Genomic DNA, 14,124 nt, shown 5'->3' with positions numbered 1-14,124 from the left:
AGTCTAGATTAACTAACCCCAGAAAAAAAAATAAGCAGACAAAGAGAAAACACTGTTCTTTCCAATTGTGCAAACACCACAAAAGAAATGTTTCTTCAATAAGAAACACAGAGGGATAACAATTACACACTATATGAAATTTATTTCATTGGTAGTAATGTACAAGAATTATAAACCTGGTTTGCTTTGCATCTTACTGATGGTTTATTCTGCTGTACACATCTGCCATCAAAAACAGGCTTTAACTGTGCTCACAAATACATCATGGGTTTAAATAAAACAAAGTGGACAAGATCTCAGAGGGGAGAAAGAGGTGGACAAATGAGAGACATGAACAGTTCCTGCAGGGTTACGGTGTAAACAAGTATATATATATATATATAAAAAACCTAAAATCTACACATTTCAAGGGGCAAAATATTCCCAAATACTACCAGCCACATCTGAAATGACATTTACCCTGCACAGAGAGTTGCTTTCAGATGCAGAGGCTGATCTCATACACCAGCTTTCACTTTATCTCCATTTGTGCTGGATGTAACATGTCCACTCATATCATACCAAAAAACTGAATGCTTCTGAACAGAACTGAGTAACCACCAAAAAAAAGGAATATTTTTTTATTAAAAAAAAAAAAAAAAGTGAAAAAGAGAAACATAGTATCTCTCACAATTTTACACCCGCTCTCACACTGAAACAAGATGTGACAGATCGTTCCGGTTAGAGACTTGTTGACCACTGAGAGGGTGCAGCCTAACTCCCCATCCCCTAACATGCTAGCGGCCACTCTACATGGATTCCGTGCCCGGTCGCACTCACTCCTTCCTGCGTTTCTTGTCGTGATAATCATCCTTTGAACGACTGCTGGTCGAAGGCCTCTTGGAGCCACCGTGCTGTTTGGCCTCCTCCAAGAACTTATCGAGACCGAAGGGATCCTCCTCAAACTGGACTGGCCCTTCCCGCCTCTGCCCATGGTCGGCACCTGAGAACTCTTTGTCTGGAACAAACCTGATGGTAGACAGACAAAGATCATTACATTGGGCTGCGAACTCACATTGCCTTCTGCTGATTCAGAGGTCATTAAATTGTGTTCACGACCAACCTTAGGCTCGTTTTTTTATTATTATTATTATTTTGTCCTGCAAGTATGCTCAGAGCAGGAAAGAGGACAATGTATCAGCCAGCCAAACATTCCTAGAGGACAATGACAAGCCGGTGACTTAACATATGGGACAGGTGATGCTCGGCTAGTAGAGTGTGGCGCTGCTTCCTCTACGACGATGACTCCTACTGGGATTTCATGTACACTTCTGCCTCAAAATAAAGCAAGACCTTTATTTTGTTTTCTCTATTTATAATTGAGAAGGTTAAAACGCCAGCAGCCCTGTTATTTGAAGGATAAAATAATAATAATAATAAAAAATGAAACAGGACTAGACTTACAAAATTAAAAAAAATAACAAGTGAACTTTGGCAAGGTACTCTAAACTTTACTCAGATTGTCTATTGTGTAGGGAAAACTGTGTTATAGCATGTTTATTATCAATTTCTATTAAAAGAAATCCTGTTAAAATCATAAACTCATTATCCTTCAGAGGCGATTACACTTTACTCAATTATATGTAAATCATATCTCCACTGGTATGCAATTATGCACATTATGTTTCTCAAAAATGAAATAAGATGTGAACAATTGTTATGCATTAATGAATTGCTGCGTTTGTGTTCGAGCCCCTCGTATGGCGTCTGTCCAACACAGAACAATTGGCCGACTCCTACCCTTATTCAGGTGTTAAATGTAGGAACTGTTTGGCATGTGATTTAAATCAAACCTTTCCCCGTTCAGAGGTGCTTCATTTGTCATCGTCATGTATGCAGTGTTTTTGTTGTACAAGGGAATGTAAATATTTAGAGAGGCAATTTAGTGCAAGAAACATGAAGAAAAACAAAGTAATCCTCAGTACCTGTGAGTTTGTATGAGTGAGTCGAAATCATCTGTGTAGGTGTCCTTGTCTATATTCTTGCTGGGCCGGTAGATGTTTGAAGCCATGTCCCTGCCACCGCGGAAAGGCTGGTCATACACGTTGTACGTCTCGTCCTCACCACCAGCAAAACCACTATCCATACCCTAGAAAGAGACAGAGGGACAAAAGAAGAGTGCCTTTCAGACAAATATAGGAATAGTTAAATCTCTTAGGGGACTTTCTGCTTGCAAACAAATCTCCAATGTGGCTTCTGTCTTAGCCTAAGAAAAATAAATGATACATATTTTTGCTTGTATTTGGGGATTTATTTACTTTAATGAAATGCTAGTCATTCATCGTGTTTGTCGTAGGTAACCCTTACCCTCTTCCTTGCAGAGCTGGGTGTTCAGCCCATCTACGGGACATTTTCGTCCAGGCAACACGAATCATCAAACAAATCTATATCGCTGTAAAGCATGTATGCAGTAAACTAACCTTGCTCTGGTTGAAGAGTCTCTGGTCATACTGGGCCTCACTGGCAGAACGAGGGTTAGGTACGCCCAGAGCGATGAGCTCGCTGATGTCCCTGTCCTGGTCTCTCTGCAGCTTCGACCTGGGACACAGAACAATGTCTGAAATTTAGCAAGAATTCACAGCAATAACTGCTGGCACACACACCCAACAATGACAAAAAAAGATAGGAAAAATAACTGCTAGGAGCTTGCTAGGGAGTAGTTCTATTAATATTATTACATTTCGATTAAAACAATTTTTAGTGCAGTAGCATAAAAATTCTCAGAAGGGAATCATAATTTCATAGTGTCGTCTCACACAATATACAGTATAATAAAATACTGACTGAAATTTTTATGTATGTCTATGGGTATAATATGGTGACTTCTAAAATCATATTTTCAAGAGGTGCTTCTTTCTGCCAATAAAGATTTAATTTTTGGCAAAATGTATGTATGTAATGAAGAAAATGAAGATTTTTTCTGTTTATTTTAAAAAAAAAATCAAGTTCTTGGTGACTTTAACATCTCGACTGTCCTTATCTCAAAGTTAAGTGAAAGGTAATTTTAACATAGCGAGGTTTCCGTTTTCTGACAGCTGGAATTGTGACTGTAATGAGCTCTCCGCTGAATTTCAATTCCTCCACTCCTCCAGAGACCCACAATTCCATCAATTTACAACCTGACAGGACACACACACACACTGATCACACATCTCACATGCACAAACAGTCTGTGGATAACTGCAGACAAAAACCACTGCTTGAGCAGTCTCCTGGATCCTGCTGGGTTTATTCAGTATTACTGCCAGTCGCTATGAATGATTCAGCAGTGAATCTGTGTGTGTATATACTGAAATGAGGGGTGGGTGACTTCACATGCAGTGTGTTTAAAGTGTGTGTCCAGCACCTCTTATCAGGAGCAGCCCTGGAAATGTTCCTGTCGTGCTGTCTCTCTTTCCTTCTGTCATGGCGGATTTCGTCACGCTCTCTGGCCTCGCCGTCCTCGCCACCTGCCGCATGAGACGGGAGGGGGGGGGGTTGGTTTATGGGAAGAAAGAAAAGAAACAAAAAGACATTATAAAAAAAGAAATAAAACTCACACGAGGAGCAGAATGGGAGACAGATGATGTGAAATGGTGCAGTGGAAGTGCAGAGATGGAATGGAAATGAAGAAAGATGGAGAGAGAAATGAGAAGACAGGTACGAAAAGGTGGAGACAGGCTGTTGGTGATGTTAGGGATAATGGAAAACATAGATGACAGTAAATTGAGAGGAGGGCAGGGGACTGACAGACACTGTCAGTGGTGAGTTAACATGCAAGATAAAAACAGCTGACAGTTGCCAGAATGTATAATAAAATATTAGTTCAAATGTTGCATTCTCTGATTCAGAGTGATGTTTAAATGGTCTCAAAAACTGTGTACAAAACTGTTTTTCTTTTCTACTACATTTTTCTTCTCAAAATACACATGTAGTATCAGCAGGGAAGCAGACACATCATTTCACAGCTTACTGGTCCTGTCAAAACTGGCAGGGACACAAATGTTGTCATCACTTATGGCACTCATGTTCCAGATTTGGAACTGGGAACAGCACTGACAACGGAGTCTACTCCACTCACACATACACCATTAAAATAACCCTTATTTTCAGGCCCGCACCTTTGTCCCCATGACTTTTGATCCCTGCCCTGCGGTCTCTAGCCATTTGGGCCAGTTCCCTCAGTTTCTCCTCCTTCTTTTCCTTCTCCTTCTGGGCCATCTTCTTCTCCACCTGAGCTCTCATCTCCACTGCTTCTCTGGCCTATGGAAACAATCAGCAATTCAGTATATTATTTAAATATTCATTTTAAAAAAGGGTACATATTTTAAACAATGCAACAGTTCTGAAGCACATCATCTCGGGCAGTAGAGGAGTACCTTTCTGTCAGCAATGTAGAGTGCCTCAGCCAGCTTGGCAAAGTTTTCATTGATATGAACCGTTTGCAGCCCCCTGCCATCAGCAGCCAGCCGTTTGTCAAGAGGAATGGTATAGCCCTGCGGAATATGAAGCACATTGAGGGAAAGAAGTAGAGCAGGAAAAAGACAGTAGAGGAATCAAACTCGAATTGACAACATGACAAGAGCCGATGTCCCAAAAAAAATCAAATATTATTTTGCAATGTATCAAAATACATGAATTTCCCACGGGATCAAAAAAGTATCTATGTATCTATCTATACGAAACAAACTAAAAGCCTGAAAATAAAATCTGTGTCACTGACATATTCAGATACAAGAGAGCCAAATGCTCCATTTCATTCTGTCGTCACATTACCTTTGCGTTTTTCCAGTTGGAGATGCATGGAGGAATCTTCCACTCCTGCTGCTCTTTGACAGTCATCTACAACCAAAGAGGGACACTCTATCAAACTTAATATTTTGATTTTCCAGCACTGCATGTAAGTACTGAATAGGAGAATGTTTTAAACATTTCAGTCAACTGTACCTTTCTGCTTGGGGAATGCATGACAGGAGCAGGAGGAGAAGGAGGCCCTCGAGGAATCTTCTTGTTGATCCTGAAACAAACAATCAACAATCAAACACATCAAATTCCTTCATCATTTTAGTCAGAGTGAAGGGGCTGGATAATAAAGATAATGAAAAGTTTCCACTAGAAAAATAGTCAAAAGAATACTTATAATGATCTAAATCACCTTGTAAATGTCAAGTTTCATTTGACATGTTAGTCAAAGATGACTTCTTTATAAAAGCAAGCTTATATAACAGAGCCAACTTTAGACATTCAAATATATCAATGAGCAATTATTGATAGAATGATTAAGATTTTCAAGGGAACTGTGCTCAAGAGAGAACTTAAGTTGAACAAATAATGAATCACATCCTACCAAAATCTTCCAAACGGGTTTTAATTTTTCAGGGCTTTTATTTAAATCTTTCTCCTTCTTAGTACTGAATTCTTCTTACCATTTCCTTCAGCTATTACTTGACACACACTTCAGATTAATAAACTATGAATGGGAACTCCTTAAACACACACACTCTTCAAGACAAAATACGTAATATTGACTTCATTATTAAAAAATGGCTTACCAACTATTTCCAAAACAACCTCAAATAGTTCATTGGAATAATTATGCTAGTTACATTTAAAAAACAAAAAAAACAGGAATATGATCTAAATCTACTAAACCAGCATTTACACATGACTCTATTTTACTGTGTCACCTACTTGAAACGTGGAGGTTCCATTGGATCTTTCTGCATTTCTACCATTCGGATCACCCTCTGTTTGGCCCCTGAGTTAAAAGCCACTCCCTGCTGGGACGGGGTGTATCTTGAGTAGAGACAAAGAAGAAGAAACATGTCAACATTCATAAAACTTTTAACCTCATCCTCATATACATACACAAATACAGGTGAGAGAGTTAATTTAAATTTTAATTTAAACAGTTTAAGTCAATCCACAGTATGTACTTCAGTGTTTCATAACATTGCATGTCATGACTGTGGATCTTTCTCATCACTACTGTAAATCTGAGATAATGTCAATGTAGCATCATGTGGACTCACAACTGTAAAACAATCCCATTTTCCCTATTGAGGATCTGTGTACTAAAACACTGTAGAAACTGTTCCAATTCGAATACATACCTGATGTACTGTGCAGGAGCTTGTTTGTCTGCAGCTCTTACAGGCATGGCAGCAGCAATTTTTTGAGACACTTGCTTGTCCAGAGCAGCACGGGTCTTCTCTGTCAGCTACAGAGAACACATGTTTAGATGTACAGTGGTTATCAGATTTACCTAACTCTGACTCTGAAAAACTTGCCAAAATCAGTCTATTTCTGAATGTGATTAGAGAAACAAAGTGTTTTAACAACTTTGCCACAGTAACTAGATGCTCTCCTTTGGTAAATGGTTCAACAAATGCTATACAATCTTTTAATAGTTAAATGTATAGCCATTAATAATTTGTTCTGATGGAAACACACAATGACTCACCTCTTTTACAGCCTCCTCATCAGGCCTCTGTAGCTCTGGAGCATCAACATTCAGAACTTCCTTTGGAAGAAGGTCTGTGTACTTACTGAAAACCACCTGCAACCATGCACAATGAGAAATGAATGACTTTTTTGAAACCAAATCAGAAAATTAAATACAGCTCGAGTATCTATGCATAACATAATTTAAAAGTGACATATAAAAGATTCATGTAATCAAATTTTTAATTACTTATTGACAATATGGCAACTAACACTGAAACAAGTTTAAATTTATCAGGTCTACACCCAGACCTAAGACTGAGACACGGGAATGCCCTTCACATTAAGTACACTAAAAGACCTGTGCAGGTGTCCCTGTTGTTTTGATGAAAACAATTACACTCACACTAGAATTACACTAAGTTACAGACTTTTACCACTCTTCTCACTTCACATTTCTCAAGTTATGCATTACTGTGTGTGGAGGCAACCTTGCTGACAGGTGAAGCAATCATTTGCCTGTATACCTTATCCTTGTTTTGTCCTTGTTTGGCGATGGCATCATATTTGATCTTCCCTTCTGCATCCACCTGAACAGCGAGGGCATTGGATGTCTTCTTCTTTCTACCCATCTCCAGAGGAAATTGGGCCACATGGATCTCTGGGAAAGCTCCTCCATCTCCGAAGTCCTGCAACACAGATTTTACAGTAAAAATGAGAAGATGAACTTTAACTACAGTAAGTAACGCCATCCGTACGGAACACCAGACAAGAAATATCCATAACCACAAACAAAGGACAAAACCCATTTGAAGCATTTTACCATGCTAAACATTGTGTATTTAACAAACTCATCTACCTCAAGTGAACGAGGCACCCAGCCTTTCCTGTTTCCATAAGGAGGGGGCTCTCTGCGGGATGAAACTAGAGCGGTGGAGTACGACTTCTGGGCCCGGAGCCTCTCCTCTGCCTCCAATTGGTCCTGAGACAGCTGGGTCGGCGCCGGTAAGAAACTGGACACAAAATCATCGTCTTGTTACACGTCGTAGCTAAGTTCCAGCTAGCATTAGCCGCAAGCTTCTCCATGAACGTGGATCTGATGCGTTTAAACTGCTATGGTTACAAAGACCTTAAATAGAACTGAAATATGTAGTTATCACATCACCTGTAAGCAATTTACAAAGCTATGTTGAAACTAGGGCTGCGTGCTACTAGTAAGATTTACTCACTTACTGAACTAGCTAACGCTAGCTACTAGCAAATGTTTAGCGTTAGCTGGTGCCATTATCTTCTACTAAAACATGAAAGCGACTTCAGGCAGAACAAAAGCGTCAATGTGAGAGACTAAATATAGCTGATATAGCGTACAATTTGAAATAGAAACGATATATGACATGATTTAGTATGATACAAACATAACAGGCCTTGTCGCAGCACTTACCTCGTCAACGACATTTTCCCGTTCTTTCTTTATCAATAGACTGGGCATGCGCGTTGACAAAGCCGAAGTTAGGCCCCTTCCGGTATCCTTATAGAACCTTATTTCGTAGAAAGTATGTGTGGTAGTTAAAGGCAATAGATAAATCATTTTTGATCCCGTTGAATTGTGCCACACATTGCACATATGACATTTGCAAATTCAATAGACAATTTTGCGTCTCATAAAAATGTAGTTTGTCGTAAAAGTTTCATTTGGTTTTGTATGGAAACGCTCAGTGAACATCTCTCGTGCTACACTGGTAATAACAGCTCTGTGAAATTGTCTTTTACATCGCTCAAATTTCACTTAGAAGGAGGAATTTCTAAGATTAAGTCCTCATTTTATTAATAAATCAACATCCTTTTAAAGGCATGCATTTTTATTTTTATGGTAGACAAATATTCCAACCAGATGATGACACCACTTGGTTTTTAGAACGTAAAACAGAAGTGTCCCAGGCCTTACTTATCACGAATTTTTTTCTGAAGTTTTTGTCTTTCCTGATAAGCTTCAAATTAATTTAACAGACTAATTCAAATTTCTGCATGTGTTTTCTGTCCAAAGAGATGAGTCTCATTGAACAGTGCAATAAAATGTATCCTCGAAGCCGAAGAGTCTGATAATTTTGCAACAGAGTACCAGAGTGCAATCAGCAAGAAACTCATACAAATATTTACTTACACACTCTGAAAATATTATTTCATAATCCATTAATAATTTATTCATAAGTCATCTCAAGTTGTTTCATCTTCATTTACAAGCACATCTCTTTCATAAACAGGACATGTACAAAATTAAAAAGCATCTGCCTTTTTACAGCAAACATTTGGCCTTTTCACAGTAGACTGTAAATTACAGGTGTCACTGTGAACATCAACGACAACTCTGTCCATGAAAGTGCCACAGTGAGCTGACATGTACAATGCTAGAACACTGAAAGTGAAGTAGCTAAAAGGAATTTGGCTTCTTCTTCTTCCTCCTCTTCTTCTAATTTTATAATCTACTCCTGTGCTGTCATACTGTGATATGTCAAAACGTCTTCTGTGAAAAAGGCGTATTCATGTATAGTATTAAACACATTGTATCTTTGAAAGGGTCTGAATCACTGAGAGCTTAATTGGGTGACGTGTTGGAAAATGTTCATTATTAGCATTTAACATTTTTTATTGAAATGAAGTCTTACCACTTCCTCTGGTTGAGAGTAACCGCTGTATGGTATATTTCTATATTTTCATAATAAACCCGAAGAATCTTGTGAATGCTAACATTATCAGTAACATTTACACAATGAAAGCGCTACTGTGCAGAAATAGCAGGAATTTCTATTATGCTAAAGTTTCTTTTCTTTTTTCTTTGTCTTTTCAATTCCAAAAACTAACTACCGGTAAGTAACTTTGGAAATGCATGAATGAATGCCATAGACAAATTCAACTTTTAAGGGAAATTCTCTCTGGTTTCCAGCAAATAACATATTCTAAATACTGATAATGTCCATATACAGTATAGAAACCCAAGTTATCATGATATTGTAACAGTGAGAACCCCCATGCACCCAACCTCCCAGCTGGGGTTGCAAACATCCTCAAAACCTGTAGGGTTTAGAGCTACTATGTAAGAGTGTTGCTGTTCTGATTATAGTTTTCAAGGGAAGGGCATTGGTAAAGGGACTACAGTCTTGTCTGTTCTCTGCGTCATTGATGAGCACTTGCTGAATCCATCATGGTGCTGTAGTGCAAACACTGTTCTCAGTTTTTTGTTAGCACTAACCAATTCCACCTGGATTTACATCCAGAGTAATGAGGAAGCATGCACAGGAAAGACAGCCAACATCTTTTGCAAAATAGCCAGAAGGAAATCCCCAAGCTGTTCCAGTCTCTGTTGCCACCAGTGAGAGCCAGCGTTGACTGCATTTCAGACTCTTTTCCCTAATGAGGAACACAGAAGACTTCACAGTGGTGTTTCACTGTATTCATTCGTTCAGTGATTGAAGGGGAATGGGTCTTCATTTTTTTCATTTTCAAGTTATTTTAAACCCCTTTGGAATCTGTAACAAAACTGACTATTTGGTTTTTTTTAAAGCCTCAGTTGCCAGTAAGGTATATATTTTCACTTGAGACTACTAAACAGAGGGAGAACGTAAAAGTTTGCAAAATGAAATTTTGTAGTGAAACAGAAGAATTATGCAATGTTGCCACTCTACTGTTATGATAAATGTGAGGAATATCTTGAGTCAGGCTTTCCTGCCATAATGATTAGAAATAAAAGTGACATCCCTGCTGTGAATGACTGGTACTTGTTGGTCTTTGTCCTTCGCCTTTTGCTTTCTTTCTTTTTTCTTTCTTTCTTCCTCTCTCACTCTTTCTTCTTCTTCTTCTTTGCACCTGCATCTTTCACATCTCTGCATCTCCTCTGTCTCTGTTCTCTTCCCATCTTCCTTCCTTCCTCTTTGTTCCTCAGAGGAGGAGGTAGTCTGTCAGTATCTCAGCAGAGACGAAGTTCATCAGTGTGACACAGGGTAAAAGGACACGTCAAAGAAGATCAATCACCAGGCTGCGGCACGGGACAAGAAAGCTTTTAATAAACCCAGTCATTTGGGTGCTTCTCTTTTTGGCTGTGCCGTGGCATTTGGCACTGAGGAGCTCTATACCATTTTGTCTGCCCCCTCGCTGGACATGCTGCCGGATGACTGATGGAGTGGAGTCATTGTTTCGTTTAAATGAAATCACCCTGCGGGGAGTTGGTAAGCAGTGATATAGGTTTTTGAATGGTTTCTTCAGGATGGTGGGAGACAGCTTGAATTCAGTTTTTTTGGAAACATTTGAAATGCTAGTTGTGTCTATTTCTCAACAGCAGCCTTAATGAATAATTGATTAAATTCCCAAATGGGATTCTCTGAATTAAATAGGGAGGCCTCTCGAGTAGGATTTGCAAATCAAAGACAAGGGCTGAGGGTAAGGCTAATTCTCTTTTGACTAAGAAGCAGCATTTAGTGGAATATACTCATCAGCTTCAGGTCAGACCATGACAACAAGGAAAACAGTTTTCTTATTTTCTTAGCATGAGGCCAGACTAACAATAGGAGGGGGCATCCATGTGCGGCAGAGAGCTTTGATGCAAGCTGACATGGAGGTGGCAAGGCTACTGGCTATGTTAACACTCCCAGTAACAGAAGTGTGTGGATCTGAGGAAGGCAACACATGCTCTGCGGTACCATTGTCATCACAGTCGCCATCTCCAGTGTCACTGAAGAGCACAACGAGACTAAGGCAAAGAGAGAAAACCGGTCAAGAGCATCATCAGAAAAACAGATACATTAGCAGCCAACTGTTGCCCTTTAAACCGACTGTCACAAATTGTAAATGGGCCAGTTCATACTTAGTAAGTAAGTAAAGTATACTTAGTCAACTCAAGTGCAGTCAGCTAAACTGTTTGAACAGTCACTGTAACATCACAAGCTCTTAAACCATGGCTTTGATGCAAACAATAACTTTGACTGCTAATCCTTAAGTGTATCCGCATACATGTAAAAATATTTGCCATTCACAGCTTGAAGGATTGGTAAGTGGGGACATCTCACTCAAGCTAACTTATCGGACATTATTTGATCCTTTAGTCTAATGTCATGTTGGAATAATAATCAGTGTCAGCTCAGATGTGTTGACCATATTCCGTATTACATTCACTTCTCACTCTAAATGTGTCACATACTATCAGCCCAACATCAGCTATGCAGTTACAACTTGCAGTCGCTGGGTGGCTGGTTTATATTTTGCAACAATTCTCGACATATTTCTGGAGATCCCTGCATAACAGTAAGTTATGTTGTACTTGTTTTTAATTTTAATTTAATTATGCGTAAATCACCTCTTAGTTAGCACCATATGCAGGCTACATGCACAGCCATTTGGATCCTGATCCCCCAAATTCCTACTTTATAGCGTTTGTTTTCTTTCTTTTGATTTATTGTAAATCCTGTCCATTAGCATTAAATGCAGAAAAATGTCCATGAACCAGAGCATAGGTAAAAAGCAACAAAACCTTTTTCGGCTCTATTTCAGTAAACCAAATCAAACCTGAGTTAATCTAAACATTTCTGTGGTAATTCCTGAAAATAGCAGAGGATGACATTGACTGGTGTTTTGTTCTGAGAGATGGTGTGTTTATTTGTATGTATATTAGCCATACACATGAAGTGCACAAAAACACATACAGTGAAAATCACTCTTCAGATGCAGAAACATCTCTACCTGGTTCTAGCTTCTAAAGCAGTTGCAGCATGGATGAACAAGCTCATATGCCTTGTTAGCCTTTGCAGCCATCATTACAGCGCATCCAGTCTCTCCAGCCCATATATCCCCTTGGACGACTTCTAGTAGATAAGTTTGGATGTATCTAGACTTGTGAGCTGAAGATTGGGTCTTGACATATTCCCTCTCTTCTGATAAAACTGAACACCGTGTCTTCACTGAGGCTGGTAGAATATGATGGGTATCCATTTCCCCTAGAGGGGGTTGATAGCTTCAACAGACATAAGTTTCTTTCAACAAATGAAATCTCTGCATAGTATCAGAGAGAGAGGTGCCAAAGGACATGTCCAGGGAGAACAAATCCAAGAGGATCTCCATATCACATAGATGCAGGGCTCTCTTGTCTAGCATACAATGCCAGTGTGAATTCACCATTCACCATCCAAATGACAGATTCAAATATGGTGGTTAAAATGGATAAGACATGTACAACCCATCAATAGGAAAGAACTTCACTTTCGAAAATTCAACAGTCAGTGTCCTCAGTTTAAACTGAGTGTTTTTTAAGGAAAAGATGACATAAATACAGCAAACATGTCCCGTCACAACTTATTAAAATATGTTGCCAGCATCAGATTCAGAATGAGTGTGTATTCTCACCAAAAACAATAGTTTTTCAGTTTGAATATTAAATATCTCTGTGCTCTATCCAGTTGAATATAAGAGGGAAAGGATTTGCAAATGATTGTATTCTGATTTTATTTATATCTTTTTTTAGTTATACACATTTTTTTAGAATCAGGTTTGCAGGTAGTTAAGCTTATTCAGGAAGATAACCCTACAAGGGTTAATAAACTCATCTATCAGGATGGATTATACATTCATATTTTCATCATCAACAGTTCTGCTCATATTGTACATCCTTTTTGAAACAGTGCAATTTAGAACACATACTCCTGTTCTAAAAAATAAAAAGCTTAGCAGTTACTGAGTTCACAATTTTACAATCTGACCCACTGTATTTCAGGTGTGTGAATTACCTTCCCTGCAAATATGGTGTTATTATTATTTTTATTCACGACTGCTTATACATTTTAAGGTCATTCATCTAACATCTACAGCCCTGTAGGAAGGTAATGTCATGCCTGCATGAAGGAAAACTAAGTGAGTGCTGTACTGTCACCTCTCTTTTCAGTCATTCATTGATTCTTCTTTTAAAGAAGAAAAAAAAGAATCCAGTGTTAGTCTTTTCCCTGCATATAGCCTCTCATGTTCCCTTCTCACCTCAGATGTTCATGCTTTCCACTAAAATCACTCAGATAAACACAGAGACACAGGGAGCTCTTGTAAACTCATCAGTTGCTTGAGCTGTGGGAATCAAAATAAAGTTTCCCTTCCTCTTCCCGGCTTTTGAAGTGGGAGTTTTGTTCTCAAACCTGAGCTCCTCCCTGTCGGAAATGATTCATGTCACAATTATTACCAGGTAAATACTGGGAGGAGAACGGGATGAAGAAGAAAATAAAAAGAGGGAAAGCAAGAGCCTTGTGGTTGCTCATGGGGAGTGAATGAAGAATGAAAACAACTCAAAGTGGGTCAGCAGCCTGCCAGTTCCCAGTCTGGTGAATACGTGCACACATGGGCACACACGCGCGCACACGCACACATACGCATGCATACATAATATGGAAGCACACACACAAATTGAAATACTCGCGAGGACGTTTATTGCGTGAGGCACAACACATTTGACAAAGTGAAGCAATCCTATAGTGGCACTTTGCTTATTCATTGTCGCACTGCAGCCCTCCACCCGATATAACAATCTCACATAGCGTCTTTACTATGTGCCACCGAAGATTATGGATGCAGGGAGATGGTTTTAGATTGGTTTAAGTCTGTTCACTCCTTACCTGTCAAATATGGTTACACAGTGAA

General features: G+C 39.1%; 1 protein-coding gene across 1 annotated transcript; it reads right to left on the bottom strand.

The window, feature by feature from the left end:
- Positions 1 to 122: 122 nt before the first annotated feature.
- Positions 123 to 8,057, bottom strand: snw1 (SNW domain containing 1). The gene is made up of 14 exons (XM_046373697.1): positions 7,904 to 8,057; positions 7,322 to 7,475; positions 6,990 to 7,151; positions 6,482 to 6,577; positions 6,132 to 6,238; positions 5,710 to 5,814; positions 4,966 to 5,035; positions 4,795 to 4,860; positions 4,398 to 4,514; positions 4,140 to 4,281; positions 3,386 to 3,488; positions 2,460 to 2,577; positions 1,965 to 2,128; positions 123 to 1,008 (listed from the first exon to the last, which is right to left on the bottom strand). The coding sequence occupies exons 1-14, from the start codon at positions 7,915 to 7,917 to the stop codon at positions 816 to 818; spliced, it is 1,611 nt and encodes a 536-aa protein (XP_046229653.1). The 5' UTR covers positions 7,918 to 8,057; the 3' UTR covers positions 123 to 815.
- Between the last annotated feature and the right edge of the window lie 6,067 nt (positions 8,058 to 14,124).

Source organism: Scatophagus argus, chromosome 19, assembly GCF_020382885.2.
Source record: "Scatophagus argus isolate fScaArg1 chromosome 19, fScaArg1.pri, whole genome shotgun sequence".
NCBI lineage: Eukaryota > Metazoa > Chordata > Actinopteri > Scatophagidae > Scatophagus > Scatophagus argus.
The sequence above is the reverse complement of the archived record's forward strand: the minus strand, read 5'-3'. Positions and strand labels throughout refer to the sequence as shown.

Coding starts and splice junctions, on each gene's coding strand:
- snw1 (XM_046373697.1), bottom strand. Junction 4,861..4,965: donor TGCATTCCCCAAGCAGAAAG/GTACAGTTGACT, acceptor CTTTGGTTGTAG/ATGACTGTCAAAGAGCAGCA. Junction 1,009..1,964: donor TCACTCATACAAACTCACAG/GTACTGAGGATT, acceptor GTCTACCATCAG/GTTTGTTCCAGACAAAGAGT.